The 27,108-nt window shown below is 30.8% G+C and overlaps 1 protein-coding gene and 1 long non-coding RNA gene across 2 annotated transcripts; one reads left to right on the top strand and one right to left on the bottom strand.

Moving 5' to 3' along the window:
* Positions 1-994: 994 nt before the first annotated feature.
* On the top strand, positions 995-2,738 carry LOC147067361 (uncharacterized). Its single transcript, XR_015071444.1, has 3 exons — positions 995-1,070; positions 1,419-1,624; positions 2,049-2,738. It is a non-coding gene; the product is annotated as an uncharacterized LOC147067361 (long non-coding RNA).
* Positions 2,739-11,816: 9,078 nt separating this feature from the next.
* Positions 11,817-27,106, bottom strand: LOC147067360 (solute carrier family 53 member 1). The gene is made up of 11 exons (XM_085953656.1): positions 26,956-27,106; positions 23,535-23,688; positions 22,593-22,822; positions 22,242-22,503; positions 20,434-20,804; positions 18,147-18,294; positions 16,251-16,445; positions 15,209-15,381; positions 14,985-15,118; positions 14,111-14,266; positions 11,817-12,069 (listed from the first exon to the last, which is right to left on the bottom strand). Exons 1-11 carry the CDS (start codon positions 27,022-27,024, stop codon positions 11,952-11,954), a joined length of 2,010 nt encoding a protein of 669 aa, XP_085809782.1. The 5' UTR covers positions 27,025-27,106; the 3' UTR covers positions 11,817-11,951.
* Between the last annotated feature and the right edge of the window lie 2 nt (positions 27,107-27,108).

Genomic DNA, 27,108 nt, shown 5'->3' with positions numbered 1-27,108 from the left:
GATAATATCTATTGATTTTATTTTCAAATTAAGTCTGCAGGAAATTTCCTTTTGTATGTCTCTAACTCAAGAAATGGCAGTGTTTTCTTAAATGAAGAAAAGATGACCTTTTATTAAATATCTTAAATACCAATTATCTCGTTTTGAAAAAAATTTTGAGATACTGTACTCGTATACTACGTATATACTACGATTTTGAGTACATATTAAAACGACATTTAATTTTCAATTCATTTATTCATAACAAGTTATTTTCTACATTTTCTAATAATTATTTAAGTATACATATTTACATTTTAAGCACCTTGCTTATATCACTTCTTTCTGTATCGCATGTTTTTAATTATTGATTTATTGATCCCCTATCAAGACATACAAAGATTTAATAATTATATTGGAAGACTTAACAGCGAGCCCATCAACTAAACACTGAGTCAAAAACAATAACAGAAACAGAGTGAATTTGTATACATCAAGTTCATACAAATTGTAATGTCTAAAATGGCATTTCTATCATTTTTTGTATGCAGTAGTTCTTCGAACAATACGGTACTGTTAAGGGCACACATGCTTACCTAGAGTTTCTGTTTTTTCATTTAAAGTTGAACTATGACATTGAATACTAGGTATGATTTTTAAAGTGAAAGTGATATTATGTTACATCTCTTTTACGCATGCTAATATGATTAAAAAGTTTTTCTTTCTCTTTCTGTCACATTCGAATTTGATTACCAAAGTTTAAACATTTACTATGCGTATTAGCTGACGTGCTTCGTCGTTTACAAATTATAACATGAATTTAAAAAATATATGTATTTATAATATTAAATATATTTTATAATGTACACAGATTTTTTTAACAACTATATTATATATACTTTTATTTATTTGTCGCATATTCAAAATGTTCTTGCTATATTAAAATCTTTTTTTTAGCCGGCCAAGTAAATCCGTATTTTTGGCCATAGACTAATAGAAAAAACTCTCTGCTGTCAGATTATGTTGATAGCAAATTGCAAGATACCTAACGAAGGAATTGTGTTTTATATCAGGAATAAGAAACACTATCTGTAAGTACAATATTATGTTATTTATTACTGTAGTAGTATTCTGTGTGTTTTGCATATATTATTCAAGTGTTAATTTATTGTTTTCTTAGTCTACATTAGTTGCGTGGTTAGTTTAGAGGTTATTGCGAGAATGCCTGTGATTTCATATTTATTTGTTTGATATAATCTAAGGCGTTCTAGTTGTTATTAAACATGTTACCTACCTGATTACTTTATTTTAGTTAATCAATCTTTTTTGATGCTTTGTATTATCACTAATCCGTTTTAATTACCATTCTTCAAACAGTCGCACACTATAAAAGATTAAAAATCACACTATTAACAGTTCATATGTTATGTTTTTTGCAGATGGAGAAAATGTCTACCGAGATCTTTGCTTGTCGACGGTTTCATATGAATAAGATGGAATGAAATAAATCTTTTAATTAATAATGAAATAAATCCGACTTTCGGCGTACGATCCGAACATGGCGTGATTCATATAATATTATTTATGACGTAGACCATCAAGCATATATACCCATTTTATAGATTTAATAGTACAATTACAAAAGGTAAATATAAAGTGACTAATGTTTGTAACCTATAGCTATGTCTATCTCGCATACATATTTAAAAAATAAAACAATTTTATAATTACATTTTTGCACTAAATTTATTATCGATAATGATATAAAAGTTGCTAAATTGATTCATAATATTCTAAAATATAATATAATTTTGCATATCAGTTACTTGTATCATATCAGGTATGTCATTTGGTAGAGCTTACTCTCCAAGTCTTTTCTTTTTCATCCTCAATATCACTTTGATATTAGAAACATTGTCTTTCTAACACCATTTCAAAGACTTTAAGTTTTCTAGATGCTGTATATTAATTCTTCTCTTCGGCTATATCTGCATCTTAGTTGCAGCATATGGATACAATGCGGCGCCTCCAAGAATCTCTGTCACTCTAGTTTTTTTGCATCGTTCCAGGTCATACTAGCAGCCCGTAACTCCGCCAGATATGCTATATAGATAGTATTTAGCGGCCATCCAGGACGCCGGAATCCGGTTGGCTTGAAGAACAGGCAAACCAGATTGGGATTCTCTTCAGGCACTCGCAGCACGTGGCCGGGCCAGGTACAAAGTTGCGTATTCACTCTCAACGTGATGCGAGGCTATTTGGTGCGTTCTTTTATCTCCCGTTACTTCTAAAATTACCGCACACCCAGTATCCGTCGTAAACATCTGTTCTCGAAGCTCAGTATACGGTTGCTCGGAGCCTTTGTAAGGTGCCATGACATAAAAACTAGTAAGATATTTAAAATAGCTGCTAGAATGAATACATTGTTGAAAGGAAATGAAAACTGATAATATGATATATCAATTAATTTGTCCATCTGAAGTTGTAGATATCAGTTAATAATTATGTGTTATACCAGTAATTAAATGCTGACTTCAAATGAAAATTGACTATTAAATATTGAAATAATATATTACCAGTTTTGATTTTTTTAAGTACTATACTATATCCATGGTTCATATTACAATGTCATAGTAAAACTTAGAAGAATAAAATATGTCGTAAGACGAAATCAATCTTGGGGTTTTAATATAAGTTAAATAAATAGTACACAGCTAATTTGTTATTACTTTGAATACATGCCATGTCTTTACATCAATAAAAAACAGAAAAACAATTTAATAATGTATAAATATTTATATAAGACTTAACAACGTCTAGTTAGACATTTAGTTAGACACGATGACCTCCATTTAATTTCCTCTTATTTTAAAATTCACCAAGATATATCCTAATAAGTAGGTAAGTATATTACATTTGTACATATAATAAGTAAATCAAGTACTTAACATAAATAATTATACTGTAAAATTAAATTACAATTGAAGCAGTATATATGGACCCCACAGAGTAATTAACAATATAATAATTTATATAATTATATCGGGTATATACTATATTGACACATTTTAATGAAGTCTATTTTTCTTGGTACCTACGTTCAATGATAAATGTTGTTTTATATTGTAACATAAACAATGGTAATATGCATTGATCTTTCTGATTTTTAAACTGTGATATCTATTTTATATATCTATTGATTTCTATGTGTATTATTGATACATTATTTATTTCAAATACAATAATTTCAAAACTAACAGTAAATAATATATAGAAAGCGTCATGTTGTTTAGTTGGAACATCTACTAGGAAATTCCATCCAATCCAAATTCAATTTTTACCAGGTGGGTACTTGTAGGTCAGTTATTTTTGGAATAAAATGAATCCCTTAAAAAATATGAAATAAGAATAGAATGATAAATATTTGTGAAAATTTACCAAATCAACATGTTTAACGTGAATATTTTCACACTAAAATGATAAATATTGTTAAGAAAATATACACAAACAGTTCATTCAGAAGTTATGACGTTTAAAAGATCCCGCGAGTTAACTCGTGCGTGGCACTGATCATGAGGTGATATCAGTTATAATCATTTATGAGGAATGGTTATAAGCCATTGGCACAACCAATTTGGTTTTTGACCTTGAGAACAAAATGTACTTTTTACACGGAACCAAAACTCACGGCTGCAGAGACGAATGCTTATACAAAATATGGCGCAGTGGAATCGCCAGCAAGATCAGGTATCATTATTTAGATGTAAGTATACATATTATTTTGAATTTCATAAAATTACACTCGTTCTGGGTGTCTCGTAACAGTAAACTATATTAGTAAATTAGATATATCTTGATGAACTATAAAATAGTGATGTAATATAGACTTGTTGAAAATATATTAAGCATAATAAAATTTAAAATAAAAATTTAGAAATTCAGCCTTTCTGGTTCTCTAATATTCATAGATCTACTGGTTCTGGGATCTACTATTTCTGGCAGTAGACAATTCATATAAAAGTGATATATCTTTTTTTCAATCTTTTCAATCCAAAATGTCTCGTCTTTTTTGATTAATTCTATTTTAACAGGAAAATTATATCCCGTCCAAACTCCAAATAAACAGACATCTTTCTTAGTAATATGAAGCTGCCCCTGAATCTGGAAGTACCAATCGTGATTTTTATCTATTACCATATTCCTGTCTTTATCTACTTTCCAAAATTTAATTTTTTTCTGTACAATAGCTTCATCTGCACTTATTCCAGCAGCTGAGAAAGGACATTTTATTTCAATAATTGTATCATCATCGCTGATGCCATCTGGCGTTGCACCGATAAAATCATACACATCATCGATAAACAATCCACATCTCTCAATCTTAATCCGTTCTTGTACACTAAGCTGTTGTAAAGCTATTGATTCATTTTCTTTACCATATTTTACCGCTTTCACGTTGGCTAATGATTGGCTATATAATAAACGTTTTACCAAAGGCCCAAATTTTGTATTTTCTCGCCGCTTACACACCTTACCAAAAACAGAGGCAGTAAGAAGGTTTCGTCGCCTTTCTAGCCATTCTGCACATTCAGATTGTAATACGGTGCGTCTTTCTATATCCCTCCTCTCATAGTTTGTCAGTTTGAGTTTTTTCAAAAAAGTTTCTTTTAACAATTGATATTGATTTTTGTCCATATCAGGTTTTTGGCAACTCTCTCCATAATCTGGATTAGATAAAGGAACAGTATGTATTGGTTTTCGCCAAGATTTTCCTATTTTTTTTTTATTTTTTTTCAACCTTCTTGATTCTAAGCGATTTATGAAGGCTTTTGGGCTATTTTTATAAACTTGTTTTTGAATTGTGCAATGTAACTTATTTGTATTAAATGCGATTACCGCCGCTGCACATCGTCCCATGTACGATTGTCTTTGAGAGTAGTTAATTCTCTTGCCGCCTACAAATTTTGCAATCATGTTATTAAAAGATTCTGAAATATTAGTAGAAAAATTATAAATTAAACTTTTTGAATTTAGCACCAAACGAGAATTATATATCATTAATTGAGAAAATAGACTGCATTCTTTTAATGCTGGTACATAATTTACATCAAGCATGTCCTCTGTATTTGGTTCATTTGTACAAAAATATGGTAGACAAGAAGTATGGTCTCCAAAAACATGGTGCGGTCCATTAAATAAATCTTTTTTCAGAGCGATAACCTTTTCTTCGAAAGTACTATCTTGTAGTTTTCTATACTTGATTGCACCTATGACGGCTTTCCGCAGACGTCTTTTTCTTGACGCAATGATTTTTCTTACATTCAAGGGATATCTTGTGTCTTTGGTTAATGCCTCTATTTTGCCACAATAATTTCTAATTAAATGGTTTTTACATTCAACTTTCTCGACAGTTACATTCGGATAAGGGTGACAATCAAGAATTTTTTTGTATGTGCTGGAATCTCCATCAGCAATCAATTTTGAATAAATCAATCCATGTGTATTAATAGATTCTTTAAAGCCTTCTAATATTGCTGTAGATTCCATTCCACCTGACGGACCGGTATAATTTAAAAAGCATTTATGTTGTTGAGCAGGGATATTTTTATTTTTAGCTTTGGCGCACAAATCGCAATATTTATTTTTCACTGACATGTACAAAATCTTTCCGGTTCTTTGACCAATGATCGTGGCAGCGCCAGATGCTGCGGAATAATTGCATCTGTATGAACGTTTCGACCAACAGCCGTCTGCAACAACTGATATCATGGGAATACCAGAAGAATCGACGTCACCATTTTCGATTGCAAGTTGTCGCTCTTCTTTCGCAGCGTTTTCCATACTCTTATTTTTGGTTTCTTCAAACCACTCGTACACCTTCTGTTGACTCTTTCTGTATGTTCTTGCTGTAATCGATGGTACGTCAATTGCTGAACACATTTCTTCCAGATTTGAAAATCCACTGCCGATACTGATTATACTGGATACAAATGCGTCACACAGATTCATTTTGTTTTTGTTCATTTCAGTGGTATATAATTTTAATTTTTTACCACAAAGTTTACATTGAATAAAAAATGTACTACTAAAGTTATCCCGATTTTCCCCAAAAATTTCTAAATGTGATAAATTACAATTAAATGGAGAATCATGGTGGCTAATTAATTGAAGTTGTTGGAAAAAATATGAAAAGTCTATAATTCTACGGCCTTCTACACGGAATTTAGGGCTTGAATCTTCAATTTCATTTTCTATAATAAATTCTTCGTGTTCGTGTTCAAATGTGGGATGAAATTCTGGTTCAGGTAGTATGCTTTGAGGATTTCCATGCTCAGGCATAGTCTTCGGCAATATATCAATACTATAATACATTCAAAAATATTAGTTTAGTAGATAGTTAACAGAAAACAAAATGTATAGCTGCTATTAATTATTGTACCAGATTATAATTTTTGTCACAGACACACTAATTTCGAATAAGACATGGCACAAACATAATATAAAAATAATATAAGTACAAATGATCATTATACTTAATTGTGTGTATTAATAAGTAATACGCAAAACTTCCTTTTGCAAGATAAATAAATATTGTGAACCAAAATTTTCTGTGAAATGTGGTTTTTTCAACTATGTATAATTATGTCAAATTATAAAATAATAATTTCAAACCTTTGTGTTTTTAATGTATTAATATTTCCATCTTTTCTCCTACGTCTTTTTTTGGAACTTCCAGCCATCGGATAGTGAGTTCGTGGCATTTTTTGTAAGTACAATCGATATAAATAATTGTGATAATATTGTTAGGTACCTATGTCAAAAACCGAGGATGAAAATTTCGCATTCCCGCTGAAATAAATGACGTTCATAGTATTGCCAGGCTAAACTTTCGAAATTAAAGTTAGTTTTTAAAAAAAAAATTACATTGGAAAATATTATGTAAGTACAGGCATCCATTATTATGTTATTTGATGAAAGTATTCTTTAAAATCATCTGTATTATTATAATCTCGCAAATTCATAATTTAGTAAAAGTTAAATTTTCTGTAATATAAACATCAGTAGGTACCTAACCTATGTTGATTCATAATTTTGGCTAAGTAAAAAATATAGATATTTTTACTTCGCGATGTGTTTGGGGTGTTCTAAATTATGTAAGTATGTTTAATAACAAATGTGAAATTCGTAAAACCTCATGTGTATTATTTATTAAATAAAAATAGTAAAACTAATAGTAGATACAAATGGTGAAAAACTTCATTCTCTTATTTACTAAAATATCAATTCAATAATATTTTAGTAGATATGGCAATACTGGACGACCCGATATATGTCACTGAAATAAAATAAAATCTATCACAATTTATAAAATACATACCTACTACAATCATAATTATTTTGAATGTAGAGGGAGATAGTTATAGAAAGGGACAGAAAACTGATTGCTATGTTGCAATATTAGGCAAAATAGATTGCAACAGTGTTAAAAATTATAATGTATGATTTAGTATGACATAACGTAGAATTGACGCAAATACAAATTTCTTCAGATTTTTTTTTGTTTTGTCCTCAAATGTCAAAATATGTTTTCCTTTTGAATAATATGTTCGAATTTGTGTTTGTTTCGCCTATTTTTGTGTTCAATTTGTAGCATTCACTTTTATAAACATATTTTTGTACAATACTTGTGTGTTGGCGTATTTTTTTGGTCATATAAAGTTAAAATAATACCAGCTAAAGATTCCATACATCATACACCAATTCGCAGGTGGGTCTGGCGGATATCAAGATGGTCGAATATTTCGTGGAAACAGTTGTTTTAAAAAGGTCTCTATTTAGTATTACAAATTTATAACTAACAAGATATTTCATCATTTATTCAATGATTAATGATAAACCTTCTGATACGTAGCTTTATATTATTTCGTATGTCTATAATTGTAGCATATTTAAATAACAAAATGTCCACTCGCTTCCATTAGATTTAGAACCAATAGAAACTGCAAATATTATAATTATACTGAATATATTTTACTACATTATGTTTTATAACATTACAACTATCTATAATAAATCGTTTGAGATAATAATTAAGGGAAAAATTTGTCATCATCACAGCCTATTAATGTCACAAAAATATGGCTTCGTTCTCAATTATCACGTTTCACGGTTTCAAAGAATATTATTTTACGTCATAAAAATACTTTATGTAGTTATCAAATGTTTTACATAAATATTTGACGATGAATAAGCTTCATAATGATATAAATAGTTTTTCTACAAATCTTACGTACTATTCAGGCTTAACCTCTGAAAATACCAGAAAATAGCTGACATGGAACACCTTCCCCCTTAAAAAACAAAAACTGAAAGAATGTTAACATAAAAAATGGTCTAATTTTTAACTAAAATTAATTTCATTATGACGTAATAACATTTTATTTTGTCCTTTCATCATAATATATTTATATTCTCATCAAGTTTTTAACGTCCAGTCCGTCATAGGCTTTTTTTATTGCATTTTACATAAAATGTAAAATTAAAAATCAATCTTAAATTACCTTTTAAAATTAAGCAAAATATATTTCTTAAAAAGCTACATAATACTACACATTCCAATATAAAATTGTATTTTTTATGCTTTCATAATTAATTCCATGGGGAGAAAAGAAAGTATTGAGAGGCATTGTTGAAATTACATTGAGATGTAAATTATGTGTAATAAGTGTCATATATAAAAAATATTATAATTTGTGGTTATAATAATAATTGTGATATCATCCAGCCACGTGTGAAAAATAATAAGTAATACTTTTTACGTCCCCATAGTTTAAATTTATTGCTTATAATTAAAAACATCAAATAATTATTTTGTAATATGGTATCCTTAGAATAAATAAGTCCCCGATTAGGTTAAGTAAAATAATAAATAAGCTCCACTTGGGTAATAAGTTCCTAATTCTAATTCTATTGTACATAATGCATATTATGCAATAAGTTTGGTACACTTTACATAAAAAATATACATATCTCCACGTGATCAAATATAATTTAATGATAACAAAATATTGTATATTATTCATAGATAAAAACTAGATAAGTGATTAACCTTATAGGAAACATTTTTTCATGGCTTAGTATACCGAACAAGGAACTACATATCTCTAAGTGGCCGAAACTACGCATGTTGTTTGTTAATGAAAATGGTATTTTATGAATAGTAATGGTAACTTTAATAATAAAAATGGTATTGCAAAATTATCAGTAGGTACCTACCTACCTAATGATTTTTAAGAAAATATTCGAACCAAAGATGTTTACAATGATTGTTTTTTGAACATAATACCCCGTTTACAAGAGCATGGATTTACTGTTGACAGTAAGTATTATCACAGCCATAACAAGAAAATGTATGGGTAAACATGTATTATCCTGCAGTTGCAAGTTTGCATGCATGAATCAAAAAAGTTTGGAAGCTTCTGAATTGTCATGCGACAGTATGGATTTTTTCGATCTGCGCCTGCGCAGTAGTATGATAGTGATGAACCTTCCGGCAAAAAAACGAACTATACTAATTTTGAGGTTAACCGATTTTAACTACCTGTCAAATAGTACCATAAAATGACAATGTCGCGTCTCGCTTACTCTTGAAGAATGAGATTGGAGAGACAGTCAGCACTTTTAAGTGTTAACAGTTATTCTCACGATAGTTTAAAATACGCACTATTGCTGCCAGTAAATCCATGCAAGTGTACAGGTGCTAATGACAGTTTTGGTTCATGTTGAAGTAGAAGAATACATTGAAAGTTGGCAATGAAATAATTTATTGTATGAAATTAAATTATAATATGTCAAAAAATCTCAAATACTATCTAGTTAGAATTTATGTTTTCGGCCCACTAATTATTAAAAGTAATTTACTGTGAATACTATAATACTATAGGAAAGTATTATAATTATTATGTTCCAGAAAACTTGAAAATTATGTATTACAAACACTTTTTAGAGTTTTAGACTAAAGTTTGTTAAGCAAAAAATATTGATGTTTCTATGTTCTAATTGAAATAAGTAATCTCCTGAGAATCAGACTAAAATTCACAAAGCTTAACTTTTATATGCTGAGATCAATAATTTGTAATTACATAAATACTTTTAAAAAGTAAGTACTATTGTTGTATAAGTTCTACACTGCCATGAAATGTACTGCGTACACAGAGGTCTTTTTGATTCCTGTTTATTTATTGTTAGGTAAGGGATAAAAGGCACACAGAAATTCGACTCGACACCGGCCGAATGCAGAAATAAAAAACAAAATTGTATTCACGGACACAGATGTGTTAATCCATTATCCATAGAATCAATCCATAATCCATAGAGTTCATAGAATCAAACCGGCTAAAACATCATCAAATAAGGATACAGTGAATTTGTATTGTAATTGAAGAACAATAATAAATGGGCAGAAATATTTGGGGTGGATCCATCAATGAGAAATACATACTGATGCGCAAAGATTCAATGTTGGTAAGATATTTATCACCTCTTGTACGAAAAAGATATTACACAGCCGTTTCAACATGTCATGCTCAGCGATTTGACAAGCAGGCGCAGTATGTATCTGAATTATAAAATGACAAACGATTTTTTTAAACTATCCGAAAGTGACATTCCTGCGAAGCTTCTTCCAACTTTGTTGCAAATGCCAATACTGTCGATTTTTCCAATGAACAGTATTGTATCGATTATGTGTACACGTACATTAATTACATGTGTTTTGTGAACGTTAATTAACTCACATAGATAATGTTGATGTGTTGCAGTCGTGCCGAATTTGTATGTACAGCTCACCTAATAGTAAACACATGAACCAGTCTCATTTGAATATTCATTCATAGTGTTGTCTAAGATAACATTTAATTGGAAACCTTTTAGAGTACAAAACGGATATAAATACTTATAGATATGTATGTAAACCAAAATTCATAAAGTTATGTATGAAATGTTTAACGTAAAAAGTAAAGAAAAGTAAAAACACCTATTTTACAATCAAACTAAAACAAGTTAAACACGAAATGCACAATATAAAAGACATTAAAGGCAAGCGCTGATAGAGCAATAAAAATTAATTAAGTCTACATTCCACATAAAAATATTTTGTCTTTTAAATTTATCTCACATGATCTATTTTTTTAAAAATATATATTTAAATAAGTAAATATATATTATATCACATATTTGACATCATGTCTATGCAAAAAAAAAGCAATGGCCATAAGTCAGAAGAAAAATATACAACATCAATTTTTATTTAACATACACGTATGTATTACTTAAAATAATTTAATACTTATATAAACTTCGGGACACAATACCACTCATCCGCATCTTTGAAAATAGATTAGAGCATTATGTATCTATTTTCACATTGTCTTGCATTTGGTTCACAAGGCACTATGTAGTCGACCAGTTCAAAATTTTAACATTAAATAATACAGACATAAAAAGTTTAAGCCTTTTACTAGATGTGAGTAAAGTTAACATTGATTTTGAAATCATTCGAGTAAATTAATGATTTATCGTAATTAAAAAAACTGCTCCATGAGCAACCGTGGAAAAAACAAATATATATTTTAAGAGTATAATTTTAGATTGAAAAAGATTTAACAATTCGTGATAAATATACACAAAATGTAAGAACAACAAGTGCATTTAAAATTTAATAATGACCATGCTACATATTTATAAATGCAACATTTTTTTAAGTACCTATACGTATTAAATCTCATTTTATAATTAGTACCTTAGATGTGAAGAGACTTCAGATCTCTTTTTATGGCAATAAAATTGTGAAAAATTAAATAGGATTTATAATTTGTTTCAGACAAAAAATATATATTGCGTTTTCAAATAAGAAAATTGTTTGCTTGGAAATTGCAATTATCGAAACCCCAAAACTAAACACAGTAATTATGTTATAACTTTTTCGAAGACTGATCCATTTCCACTTGCAGGTCGTGTATGGATTCCTTTTTTATCAGAGCTCTCTTTTCGGGATCCTTTGTTTTCTTGGGAGTTTTCTTTTTTTGGTGCCTGTTGATCAAACGAAAATTATTAAAAAAATAATCAATTTATGAAGAAACATAATTGAAACTGATCTCATACAACGCAATAATTGGAGTTTTGATTTTGGAATTGGAAAATAGAATTTATTTGATTTCAAAGGAAGACAAGTAATTGTACTGTATTAGCACTAGCAACTAGCAGATGTATCCGGTGTCACCCGAGTCAAAAATAACTAAACACATAATGATTTATTTTATTCGATGGAATGGTTATCGGTATATTTTATCAGCAGTGGATTGACCCAAGGTGATGATGATGATAATAATGATATTAATTTATTAAGTGTATAATTAGTTCTCTATGGATAATTTTTATTCAAATACGTCGGCATACCTAATAAAATTTCTCATACATAGCAATAAAAAAACTGTGAACTTTTAATATTTTACAGTCTAAACCCAGACTAAACCAAACAGAATCCATTAGTGTACTACATATTAGCCCAATGTATATGTTGGACTTTCAATAAGAATTAATAGGTTTTATTGTGACCAAAAATTTTGTGATTTCTCCTTAATATAAGTGATAGATGATAGATGATACATATTTATGAATGTTAGAAATGTTATGAAAAAAAAATTAAATGGTCAATAATTGTATAATCAAAGATATTAATATCTCCCAACTTCGATACTAAAGAAATGGCCATGCCATCCTTTCTGGAGTGCAGAAGAGCTGCTTCAGACTGAGAATAGGAGGATGCCTGGCGACATGACTGGCTAGCATCGGGTGTGAGGACTTCTAGTCTAATTGTGGATCAGCTGGACAAGCTTCATGGCTTTAGACTTCCTCGCAAATATAGCGTGTGTCTGAACCAAATCTGGTGTGCCATTCCAGGTATGCTTCTAATACGATGCATAAGTGGGGCTTGAAATAATCGCATCCCCACTTTGGGAGTGTCGTGAGATTCAGGCGACGGAGCACATCGTGGAGTCATGTAACATGTATGCCTTCCACGGAGGAGTTTCAGCCTTACACCAGGTCAAACTGGAAGCTATTGCATGGACTAATGCCTTGCCGATTTCACGTCTTTTTCTTTTTTAACAAAATGTTTTACTTTATTTTTTTACTTTCATCATATATAATTTTCTAAAGCAGTCAAGCCAAAAAAAAATTTTTTTGACTGGCAATGCTAGATCATTTTCTAAAGAGTGCTTGAAATTATGTGATTTTCAAAACTCAAAAATTCTGAATCAAATCGCTTAAAAAAACCTATTAAATATCGGACTAATTTTCAATAGTGGATGATCAATCCAGTCGATTTTTTCAAATCAACATCAAATTTATCTCAGGGCAGAAGGCAGGCGTCATTTTGCTAAATGTCATAGATTATAAATATGATCAAAGAGACAATGTGTTTCTTTTGTTGGTAGTAAACACGAACCTTTTACGAAGAAGGAGTGAAAATATTGCATTTTCTCACTTTTTCAAAAAGTGGATTTAGCCAAATTTGAAAATTACCTCCTGTGGCAATTTGATTTAAAAGACAAGATAATTGAATTTGTTCAGATCTCACATCTCAAAGCCATACAGGACCACAGATAGCAAATGCGCTTGAGCAACTAGAATTTGGTCTTCACAGAATACGGCGGCAATCTCTACAATATGTGATTCTGAATTGGTTGAACGCACACCCTACCATGCCCATGCGAAATCCCAGTACTATAAAATCTACAATCCTCGGCAACTGTGGTAACTAAGTATTTAAACTGTATCCACAGAATCTTTAGAACAGCGCATTATGAATGTGTCAGCCAACATTGTAATTCCTGATATGAATTCCGTTATTGTGACCGACCCTCACTCACCTTGCAACGGTGTTAGGAGAGTAATCTACGTGCTACAGGTATGAGATGAAATGAGGTACAAGAAACATATGGCATTGGACTGAGGAAAATAGTAAAACTTTATGCTTTTAATATGCCCTGATGCTGAAACGTGGCAAGATGAAGTAATAATATTTGATTATGCAATATTTGGTATTGTGCAATAGCAACACGATATTCACCTATTTACGACACCATTCTCTTCATCCATCATCCTGAGGATAGTGTTCTGATCTGAAGAGTCGATGGGGGCAACGGAGATGTCTCTCACTGCTCTGAACTGACCACAGTTATTCAGATGTTCATTCTCCAAGCGGAAAAAGTTCCAAATGAAACGTCTAAAAAAGAAAAAGTATATTATATTGTAGAACGTGAATATGGCTTTTTAATGACTCTCATTGTATTTTTAAGAAACAAAACAGAAAAGTGTCAAAAAATCTTTTAGGGGGGGATTCTTAATTATCGGTTTTTAGATAAATATAATGTTAATCCTTTCTATGCCGCAATTAGTTAATTGATGGTAATTAACGTAAGAATCGGTGTAATTAAGGCGTGCAAAGACGCTCTGGGCACTTAACCGGTTAACTACTGTTTTGATTGATATCATTATAATATAATTTAGATTTACATACTTAATAACATTTTCTGACATCTGTTGTACCAATATATTATTATGTTAGACAAGGTAGATTAAATTGAATTGTTTTTGAATACAGTAAGTATATTTTTAGAATATCGTATAAACTTATTTTTAATGTTTTTAATAAATTAATTGTTATGTTGTGCTATAAATAGCTGTAAAATTCTATTTTTGTACAAGTTGACAATGTCAGTCTAAGAGAGAAAAAAAGTTCTGGCCGTTATGAAAATGGATTATGTAAATAGTAAATTGTGTTACATTTTAATGAACATAACGTCTCTTCATCAAAAATTGACATTTATTTCAACACCATCAAAGTGATTATATAATAAAGATGTTATTAATTTTTGTTGATGAGGTTGACAATTTGTGGAGAATTGAAGATAATATCCAGTGATCATTAACAAAATAATTACCTGATTACTTCCAGAAGTGCCAAAACTGTAGTCATTACATCGGGACTTATCCAATTATTTTGAATAATAATGAAAGATAGCGCCCAGATGAATCTCAGGAAGAAGTCTTCAATTATTGCAAAGTAATAATAGAACTGAAATGTAACAGAATGTAAACATGAATTACTACTACATAGGTAGGTACAAATTTAAATAATGAAATACATCATTTATTTTCAACTTACTCCAGAGCTGTAGACAATCTCTTCGCGTAGGTATCGGTTCTCTGGTGGCGCATTTCGGTCCAACAATCCCCAATCCATCTTCAAGTCCCAAGTGTATGCGTAGCACGACGATATTAGCTGAGACATAAGCCAAAGATACAGAAATGGATTGTCGTAAGGATCGTTGTATGAACCTAAAGATAATAAAGGGACAGAAAAACAATTAAAAAAAATATTCCATTATATTATATATAAAACATAATTTGGATTTATCATCCATACATAGTCACTATGGAGTCATTTTTTACCCATGTTTAGGTCTAGGTCTAGCTAGGTAATAATATTTTTTATGCAATGTTACTTGATGTGGTTTCAGTTGAGAGTATTAGACAAATTTAATAGTGCCTGTACATGTGCATGGATTTACTGGCAGCAATAATGTGTATTTTAAACTATCGTGACAATAACTGTTTACACGTAAAAGTGCTGACTGTCTCTCCAATCTCATTCTTCAAGAGTAAGTGAGACGCAATGTTGTCATTTTATGGTACCATTTGACAGGACGTAAAAATTGGTTAACCTCTAAATGAATCTATCCGCGGTGTAGTTCATTTTTTTGCCGGCAATTTCGCCACTATTGTTCTACTGCGCAGGCGCAGATCGAAAAAATCCCAACTGTCACATGAAAATTCAGAAGCTTCCAAACTTTTTTGATTCATGCATGCAATCTTGCAACTTCAGGATAATACATGTTTACATGTACATTTTCCTGTTATGGCCATGATAACACGTATTGCCAACAGTAAATCCATGCATGTTTAAACGGGGTATTAGATTAAAATTGCAAATTTAAGTGACAATCACAATTTCATACATTTTTAATCAGTAAAAATAATAATACATATCAACTTGCAATATACTCACATTATATAGTTAGTATAATAGAGTAGATACCTATAAAAACCAATTTAATTCAAACACGCCTGATTTAAAATTGGCTGTAATTTTAAATGTTTCATAATATATTGTCGTATAATAACTGTTAAATTGCTGGAGGACTTACTGTCATAAAAGCTCTTGAGTGTAGCAAAGATGACGACCACAAAGGTGGTAGAGTATTTGCCAGCATTCACCAGATGGGGAAAGGCTTCTTTGGAATCTTTGTATCGTCTCACACATTGCGCAAAGCGAAACCATGCCGGTAAACAGTTCACTATCGGTCGAGATATGAAGGAATGTTCCATGCATTGAGTACTATCTGTAATGAAAATTTATATATTTTAATGGTATATATACATCATTATAACAATATTATGATGTATTTATGAGACTAATATGTTGTCATTCTCTAATATTGTTTTACTAAATCATATGAAAATAAAAGATTCAATTAATAAATACAGCCCAGAGTAGCTATCTATTATATCAATGATGTATTCTATTAAGTTAAACAAAATTAATTAACGTATGTATATACAGTACACTCTCAGTAATCCGCCGCTCGATTATTCGACAACTACTATAATCCGCCGTTATTTTTAAAAGTTGAAAGTACAAAATCAAGCTCTATAATTTGCCAGTATTCGATTGTCAAATTCAGTAGTCCGCCGCGTACAAGTATACAACGGGAGACAGGTTTATTTTGGAAACTTCTCCTTTGTAATACGTACGTCCATCGCGAAGAAAGTAATGTGCCAGAGAGGAAAGTGCCCAAGGACCGCATCACAATAATTATGCTGTGCTCCAATGCAACCGGGACAAACAAAATGAAGCTTTTGGTAATAGGGAAAGCGAGGAATCCTAAGCCATTCAAGAATATCTGCCTCACTGAACAACTGGTTGTGTCAAGTGATTTACTGTTTAATATTTAGTTTATAAATATGTATAATTTAGTAAATACTTGATTTTGATTATAAATATGTAAAACCGTAATTTGTTAGTACAAATTTCTCTAAAAAACTATTTTTACAAAATACCTGTTTTAATTTTTACCATAGTTTCTATGTATGCACTATAATCCGCCGCTTTCACTAATTGGACACTTGTCTGGTTTTTGGGGTGGCGGATTACTGAGAGAGTACTGTATAGAGAATTTTCTTAAAATATTGTCTTTTGTTAGTGTTCAATAAATAACGTTTTTTGTCTTTAAATCAGTTAAGAATATCATATATTTTGCATCAGAATGTCCTATTGAAGCGGACGCAACCTGCCTTGATCATTTTTAAATTAATGTGGAATACAAACAGCATAATTTAAAAAAAATATTTAGGAGAAAGCATGATGTATTTATTATCAGTGGTAAGATTGCCTGCTGCATGGAGGAAAACAATTATATTATCGAACAAATAATAAGATGCAAACTGTGATCAATGTGTTATTGTATTTTTTTTTTTAATTAATGCCCTTGCTTTTTCATACAAGGTGGTTGTTATTAATTTTGAACAATCACAAACACCCAGGATTTGAGAAAATCCGAACCCGGAGCTCCCTGATGGAAGGGCAGCGCCTTACACACTGCCCTATGAGAGCCGCCTGTGTTATTATATTATACACAGGCAGTATAACGCATAGTAAGGCAAGGCAATTTGTTCCACTTCAAAAATTTCAGAATAAGCTCAATATATTCAGTTACCTAATTTTAAATATCATTTTTGTATTGAAACTGATTGTTCATATTCCACCAAAGTTCTAATCTCAAAGTGTTAATCACCATGTTCCTACAATTATTATATTAGTTACGATTACAGACCCAATAATTTCACAATATTAAAGGTGTCATTGGTTCCTCACATCGTAATTATATTACTTACATTATGGAATGATAAATCAATTTACGTTATGCTTAGAAAATTCTCATGTTTAAATTATTTTTATGAGTCAAGGTAATCGTTAAATAATTACTTTGTATCGAGTCTTCTATACTGTGTTTTATAAATAATAATCAAAAATCAATTATTACCTCCCGCTTCTAACCAATTTCCACTTGTGATATAAAAACAAATTAAAAAATGGAAGTCAAGTAGTGCTGTGACCAAAGAATTCAGCTGGTCAGCCATCCAGAAATCAGCGAAGGCCACTTGTATAAATGGGGCTGCCATCATTCGACCCTAATAATGATAACAAGTACACTTTTAGGTATAGTTTGAAGTAAACCATTTAGATATGAGAATAGATATACGATATTAAGACCATTTAATAGTCAGAAAATCATTTAAATCGACTGCTGTCAAATGCACGATACAATATGGTTTTTTAAATCTTAATTTTTATGTAACAGATTTAAAGTTATCAATATTATTTTTCATCATTTTCGTGCTCGGATGCTTCAGATTCATCGGATTGAGTTCTTAAATTTTTTAAGAAAATAAGATGTTTGTTATGAAAATAAGTGTTTCGAACAATTTTTTGTCTCTCACTCCTGTCAACTCATAATAAATTGACTTCTTTAGAAAATTTCATTAGAATTTTTAAAGAGAATGTGGTACGATTATAAATTGCTGACATCATTTTCCACAATCTAGAGTTACAGAATTATACATATTGTATGTTGTTTTCTGGCGTCCATGATGAAGTACTGGCCAAATGTCTGCCTCTGTCATCGTGGGTGAAGGGTACCTACATCGCATCTAGAAAGCTTCTAATGTTTACCTTATATGTGTCGATGAACCAACGAAAAAAATGGTATGTAATAATAATTTGTAGTATTAAAATATGATTAAATTGAAGACGTTATGTTGAGATCATAATCTTCATTTGTTATGAAAAAAAAAATTCATATGTCGTCAGAGTAAATTGGATGAGATCAAAATCTCACAGGAAAACTCCAAGATAATCAAAACACATATCAAATATGTAAACCGACAGTAAAATTGTAGATACAAGACCATACCACACAATATAGATGTTTATTCAGTAGATTAAACAATCGAACACAAGAATGAGATAAGAATCATTTTCGCTTTACAAGAGATGAATACATTATCCAGATTACAGAACAACGTCATAAAATAGACAAACAAATTTAAATTACACTGAACAAAAGCAGACAATTAAGTTGAATTCGTTGCATTAGAATGTATTGCTGTATTTATTGCCTACAGGTGTTTCATCAGAATATGTATTAGCATTTTCGCATATATTCATTTATGATTCGAAACTGTCCACTATGCCAGTGATACAGATACCGTAAATAGCCCTTGAAATGAATCCGGGGCAAAAGAAGACAGTCAAGGGATACGCTAAGAGGAATATGTCAATGGGGATGCAAGGACTGGAGAAGGCGCACAGAGTACTGGGATGACTGGTGGAAAGCAAGTTAAACCATAACGCAATCAAAGAAGGTAATGTATGTATTCATTATACTTGGTAATGTTATAGTAATAGTAATGATTTACAAAGACTTGTTTAAAGTCAAGAAAATAAATAAAATAGCAATATATTATGAGACATTAATTGATTTTAAACATGACATGCAACTGACATAAAATATGAAATATAAAATTTATTGATTTAATGTTTATTGATTTATTTGCATAGCAACGGTGTGGCATCCGATAATACTGATATTGATCTGATGTTTAAGATGTATAATGAAATATATAGAGAATTTAAAACATGCTGGTTGAGATATTTTTAACAATGCCATTTTATGTTGCAAAGCAAATATGTATTTTCTTTAATATACACACGTTGGTTTTTGAGCTAATATTTGCAATATTCTGAGTAGGTACATGAAAAGGATTAACGTTAACAATAATATTGGTGCTGGAATAATGATAATCATAATAAAGATGCATCTAACAGTATAAGATAACAGTACTTTAGAAGTGGTATAATTATACTGCTATGAGTAAGAGAGCCTTACATTGTCTACAGTATTACAATACGTGTTAATGTGCTTGTATTTACAGAGAACACATGCAAGATTCATAAAAGAATAATAATTACATACTTAAAATTCTCAAAATGATAATCATTTTACAAATCCAGTGTTCCCCAAACTATTTGAGTCACAAAACACAATTTCTCTTATATTTATAGAACTACACCTTATACTTGAGTACAATGTATGAAGCCTCATGGCAGGAATATACCTACATTCTAAATACAATACTTTTGCAACTAAATTGATATAAGATTTAATTTATAATGGTTTAGTTGACATGAGAAAAATAGAAAAGATAACATTCAATATGAATCTTAGTATAAATCAAGAAAACACTATTACATTAAATTTATATACTTACAAATATTCTGAGAAACCAAAACCTGGCTTCGTGTCGGAATATCTTCAACGGATTTAACATGAAGGCACACATGATGACAGTCAAAAACAGGGGATTCACAAATGGAGGAATGCTCAAACTAGCACTGTATAAGAAGCTCAGTATACTCAGTGCCCAAACCACCCCAAAAATTGCTGCCATCTCCATCAAATGCTGCTCTGAAAGGTGGTTTCGGGGATCCAGCTCGAATATTAGCACATGATTCACTCCTGAAGATCTCCAGCCGTAGACATTAACGGCAATCAGGAACAGGAACAAAATTATAAGCAACGGCCCTCTATATAGACGTAGTGCTATCTTTAGATTTTCTGATGTACTTTCATGGAAAAGTGCTGAAAACAGTAATTCAAAATTAGTAAATAAATTTCTCACATTTGAAAGATTGACATGTTTTCTTTTGAATTAAATTTGTAGAGATAATTTTATGTCAGTCACAGTCACAAATAAGTATTGTACTCAAATACATAATAAGGTTACTTATTTTTCGATATCGACCATAATACCATGGATTTACTGCTGACAGTACGTATTATCGTGGCCATAACAAAATAATGCACGTGTAAACACGTATTATCGTGCAAATTGCAAGATTGCATACATGAATCAAAAAAGTTCAGAGGCTTCTGAATTTTTACGCGACAATTGGACCGTGCAATATCTGCACCTGCGGAGTAGAACGATAGTAGCGAACCTACCGGTAGAAAAACGACCTGCACCGCGCAGAGACTAATTTTGAGGTTAACCAATTTTCACGACCTGTCAAACCATAAAATGACACATACTCTGGAAAACTGAGATTGGCGAGACAGTCAGCACTTTTACGTATAACAGTTATGATCGCGATAGTTTAAAATACACACAACTGGTGCAAGTAAATCCATGCACGTGTACAGGCGCTATAATTCCGTAATGAGTTATTTTTCAAAGTTAGCGTAAAACGATACAGATTTTTATAAACCAAATTAATTACCAAATTATGAAAATTTGTAACAATAATGTGCATTCATTACATTATAACCTTAATAGAAATGTCACACCAATTTGATATTATACTTACCTAGATTATGAATAAATCTAGGCGGAATTCGATTTTTAAATAATTGAAATATCACATCGCAATGTAAAAAACAATTGTTTAGTTTATCGAGTCATGAAGAATACAAATGACCACACTTATTAGTTTAATAAATGGTTTCGGTGCATTACAATTAGATTATATTGTCGTAGTATTTTTTAAATATGCATTTTTCTATGTTTAAAACTTATTATACGCCAATATACCGAACGATACAATTTTTAAATAGTGGTAAAACATCGAGCATAGAGAAAGTTGCAAATGACGTGGCAATTAATTTGTAGTCAACGTAAAAATGTCAAATTGCTGGAAAATTCGCTCAATTCAATTTGGAAATCTTTGAAGAGTCTATAAATCAAAGTAAAAATGTTAAAAGTTAACAATGTGGTGTTTAGATAAGAAATTAGTATGTTATTTAAAATCTCTGTGTGACCATATGTAGAATTGTTATAAAATACAAGTTTACGGTAAAGCGACAGATTATAAACTACATAATAGAATGGAGGAAACATGAAAAAGGACAATGTTGGTCTTGCCTTGCCTGGGTAGAAGTCCAATAATCTTCTTTGGATCATTGATTTAATAGACTTTTTTGTTGGGAGATCGAATAACATTACAATGAAAATATTTTGTTTCTAATTACAGACTTGACAGGCAGTTTGACTAAACTCAATATTTCAATTCAAATTCTTACCAGATAAAACAACAGCTACCAGTAGCACCAAGAAAGAGCCGGAAAAAAGGCCAACTTTAAACGTGGTCCACGGGCTTTGCTGCTCTCCCAACGGAGGCACCCGCAGCCTTTTCATGGCTCTCTGTCGGTCTCCGCCTTCCAACTCATTCGTAACTGATGCTTCAGTATCATTGATCAGTCTATCGATGTCTTTATTTATGTAGAAACGGGACTGTTCAACATGTTCGGCTCGCCATTTTGCGCCTACATCTACTGCTAATAACTGGAAAAAGAACCACCATTAGAATAAACTCATTCCGACAATAAATAATATTATATCACAAAAACTACAATAAGAAATAAGGCACTCACCTTGTCATGCTTTTTCAATATTTTTCTGAATCCTGTATGATTCAAGTTCTGATAATTCTGAAGTAAAATAAGACTAAGGTAGAATTCGCTAAAGGCCAACTTCATCTCCTGCACTTTCCGGTGGGGCAAGGCCGCTTTTTTGGATTCCGTTTTATGTTTCTGTCCATCAAACGTGAGTTTCATTTCACTTTGAAGTGTTGCAAACTTCCTTGTCGCCTCTGCCAACTTCTCTGTTGAATTATTTTATTTAATGGTTATTAATTTGCAATTGATTGTCTTTTCAAAAAAGACTACTATAATGATGGAATATTAGGATATTGGAAAAAGTTAGAAATGTAACAAGAACATCTCATTTAGGCGATGCTTCAGTGTAATATGTGTCTAATTAATATTGTTAGGGCAATATCGAATGACTTAAATGCTTTTTATTGAGTGAACATAAGAATTTCACTGAAATTTTTCTGGGGAAGAACAAACATTCGCTCACTTGGTCTAAATGCGGCTTAAGGTTACTTAACCTTAGAACAGGTTTAATTAATCAGCTAGCAAGCAAATAGATTCATTTATACTATAACAATATAAAAAAAAAAAAATTATTACTGGAATAATTGTTATAGGAAGCCTTCTAACATACATTCAAAATTATCTTCTAATTATGATAAAAAAAATAGGATAGGTAGTCAAAAAAAGACAAGATAAAATCTGGACTGTCAATTTCTCAAATCGAAAATTATTTATTGTAATCTTGAATATCAATTTTTTACATATTTGTATCACGATAAGCATCAGTTGAGATGATTAACTTCTTGATAAATAAACAGAAGTTGGATGTTTTGTATATCTTTCTACGGTTTCTTGTGTCTCGAATTAGTGGGTTACTTATATCTTTGATATTATCTTACAGATTATTTTGTTACTTTTTCAAGCTATCGTCATACTAACCTGAATAAAATGTATTAATTTTTTTCAATTCTTGGTCACAGTAGTGAAAGAAGTTTTCATCGAAATTCGCAAAATGGCGGGAGAGAATTTCCGGCTCCACATTCTCCGCTGACGGAGCTTCTTCCACGGCCACATAGAGCATCGCCTTCATTTCCTATAATATATTTTTACAATAAATAACTGACATTACAATGTTCATTACGCACATGGTATACATGATGCGATGAGTGATGAACGAAAAGGAATGCATGAATGTAAAAAATTGTATATTATGATATGAATTCACGAAACAATGCAATAATGCCAGTTTGGAGGACATTTTAAGTCTTGGGGTGTTTCGAATCCTTCACCCACGCCTTGGCACTAAATACTGTAATTTTGCCGATATCCTATGACAATGATACTCAACATTTTTTTTCTTCGGGCCAAATACATATATTTGTAAAGTAACGCGGGCCGCATCACTACTGGTGTGACGAAAAAAATCATGAAACCCCCCCTTTTTTACAAAACATTTTTGAGATTTTAAAAGTTATGCGTGTTTTTTAAATTAATCGTGTGCAATAGCAACACTCTTATACCAGATCTGATGTGGACCATAATGACAATCCTCTTCGGTTGTCGAAAAAGTCGAAACGAATCTCAAAATATACGAAATTCCTGATAATAAATGTGTTTCGGGCCGCACATAAAAGTTTAATGAGCCGCATGCGGCTAGCGGGCCTCAGGTTGAGTATCGCTGTCCTATGATATGATAAGAAAAAGATAGTACATTTTACGTAGCATCAATGCAGAGCATAGCTTACCAAACTAAAACCTTAAACTCTGGTAAGATACCTCCATAGCAGTGGCGAAGGGTGGAGGTAGGCTGTTAAGATTCGCTATAAATAGTGCACACTAAACTTTTTTAGTCATATGTATTTTTTTTTAATGAACTAAGACTACAATTTACAGATGGTGTTAGTTAGTTTTTAAAAATCGGTTAAACCATGCCTAAACGAAACCATAATAGTTTTGGTCTAATTTGGGGAATACGACAAAATTGTGGATACTTTTTCATTCATAGTTATTTGTTTTCGTTGGATTAAAAATACATATTACACATATTGTTGGTTATTTTTTTTAATTCATTAAGCCCTGACTAAACCAAACTATAATAAATAAAAAATATTATTCTATTTATAAAATATTCAAAGTTATGTATGATTTAATTGCATAATTTTAGATATTTTATAAATAGACATGTATTTTTTGACTATTATCTATTATGGCTTGGTTTCTCAGGGTTTAATTGAATTTTGAAAACTAACCAATACTATCTGTAAATTGTAGTCTTATTTCAATGAAAACAAATATGTATGTCTGAAAAAGTTTAATGTGCACTATTTATGGCGGATCTTAACAGCCTACCTCCACCCTTCGCCACTGCTCCATAGTATGGATGCTTACATATACTTCTGAACAAATTCATATTCATCTGATATGGCAATTATTTTACTACAATTGAACCTCGGTTATCCGGACCTCGATTATCTTGATTTATTTTTAATCAACAGTTTCGTATGATTATAACAGTGATTCCTAATTGGGTCCGTGGAATTCTGTTAAGGGTTTCTGTGACCTATTTTTAAACAACAATGTATTTTTAAGTTCAATATCAAAATCAAGAAATTCGATCATGTAATGAAGGTTACCACCACCTGGCAAAGGATGGAGGTAAGATGTTAATACCCGAGATAAATAATGCACACTAAACTTTGTCAGTCAGTCGTATTTGTTTTCATTGAACTAAGACTACAATATGTAGATAGTGTTGTTAGTTTTTAAAATTCAATAAATTAAACTATTCTTTTATTTCTGTCAAAGTATTAAATTTGTACACTCAGCACAGCAATTATTTACTACTACCTATGTTACTTTATTATTAAGTGTGTTTTTATTGGCCTGCCCAATAGCTTTGGATCAGGGAACTCAGAGATAATGGGAACTGAAATGTCTAACGGGTGAGGATTAGCAGGTAACCGATCTCAAGTAGAGAATAATCCGAGATAAACTTAAACACGTGTCAATAATACGTCATACATCAAATACTCACAATTGCTCTCAGTTTATGCATTGACGCTCATATTATATTGGTGTATTACATACACGCACTATTGCACGTGCATAATGCATGTTTCATTTTCGTAGGACACTCACACATTCAAAATGCTGTATAAAAATGTAGTGTATTGAATATTGCCTATCGGAATTCTATTTATTATCAGATGTTCTGTGCTTTGGACAAAGGTGTGTTTAAGTAACTATTCTATTAAAGTTTTCGCCTGCATACTATGCTGTATAATTTGATACTAAAAATGTCATAAAAATAGGAAGTAACAACGTTTGGTGTACTTAAAGAGCTGCTAAACGGCATATTGTCATGGTCCACATGCTACGGCTTTACATGAATGTTTTGAAACTGTCCTATCTAGATCTTAAAATGTGTTGATCGAGTAGAAATTCCTAGAGTTTCTAGAAAATGCCCTAAAGGTTTAGCCAAACTAAAAAGGTTGGGAATCACTTGTACTGTACTTAAAATTTAAAATATATTATAATCAGTAAAACAGTATTTTTTTTTTCAAAAATTGCTGGAGGTAAAAATAGATGATTTATAAATTAAAATTTGGAAAATTTAATTTCTATGAATTCACTTGATCAATTTTGTAAAATAACAACAAAATAAATACAAGAAAGTATGACACTTCATATATTTATCATATTTTTTGATAGAAATCTATCATTGATTTGAAAAACCAGCGGCAAACAAAATTTTGAAAATAGCCGATATACTGAATTATTAAATTTGTTAGTTAGGTAGGTTATCATTCTCGATTTTATGAATTTTGCCGCTGTTCCAGTAAACAAACTTGTACTAAGATTTTTTATGTTTCATAATGGTAATTTGTTATTTCTAAAAAAAACATCGATATTTGAATTATTTTTTCCAACTTTGTTATTTATTCATTGTATACCTATCAACTAACTGGAAAGTATTTGATAAATCCTTGAGCTGGGATAAGTAAAAATGACGAAAGCTTTTAATGATTAATTAATTTGCTAAAAATTAAAAAAAAAATACATTTAAAAGAAAAGGCCCATCTTATGCGGCACAAATTGAAAACCGCATAAAATTGGTAGATAATAATAATTCGTTGAACAGGTGCATATTTAAGTTAAACTAAAAAAATAGAAAAATGTCAATATTTATTAACAAATAACTAGGTACGACAATTAAATTGAATGTGTAGCTTTAATTTAAAATAATAGGTTGCGAAGGTTAATTAATAATAAGCGTAGTGAATTAATTGGTCCTTCATAGAAAAAAAATCTATTTGACAACCTAAGAAATGTCAGCAAAACGATTTATGAAAAAACTTACCTCGTAATTTATGTATTGTTTCCTCCATTCTGGTGTGATGTGAGCGCCCAGATGCTCTGCAAATTTCATTTTACAACTTTTTAAAGAATAGTATTATTGTTTTGGTTATACCTCAGAACATGACAGCTTTTGAGAGAATCTAGAAAATTATGA

Source organism: Rhyacophila brunnea, unplaced genomic scaffold (assembly GCF_057557595.1).
Source record: "Rhyacophila brunnea isolate RB1 unplaced genomic scaffold, BYU_Rbru_1.0 scaffold_4, whole genome shotgun sequence".
Lineage (NCBI taxonomy): Eukaryota > Metazoa > Arthropoda > Insecta > Trichoptera > Rhyacophilidae > Rhyacophila > Rhyacophila brunnea.
The sequence above is the reverse complement of the archived record's forward strand: the minus strand, read 5'-3'. Positions and strand labels throughout refer to the sequence as shown.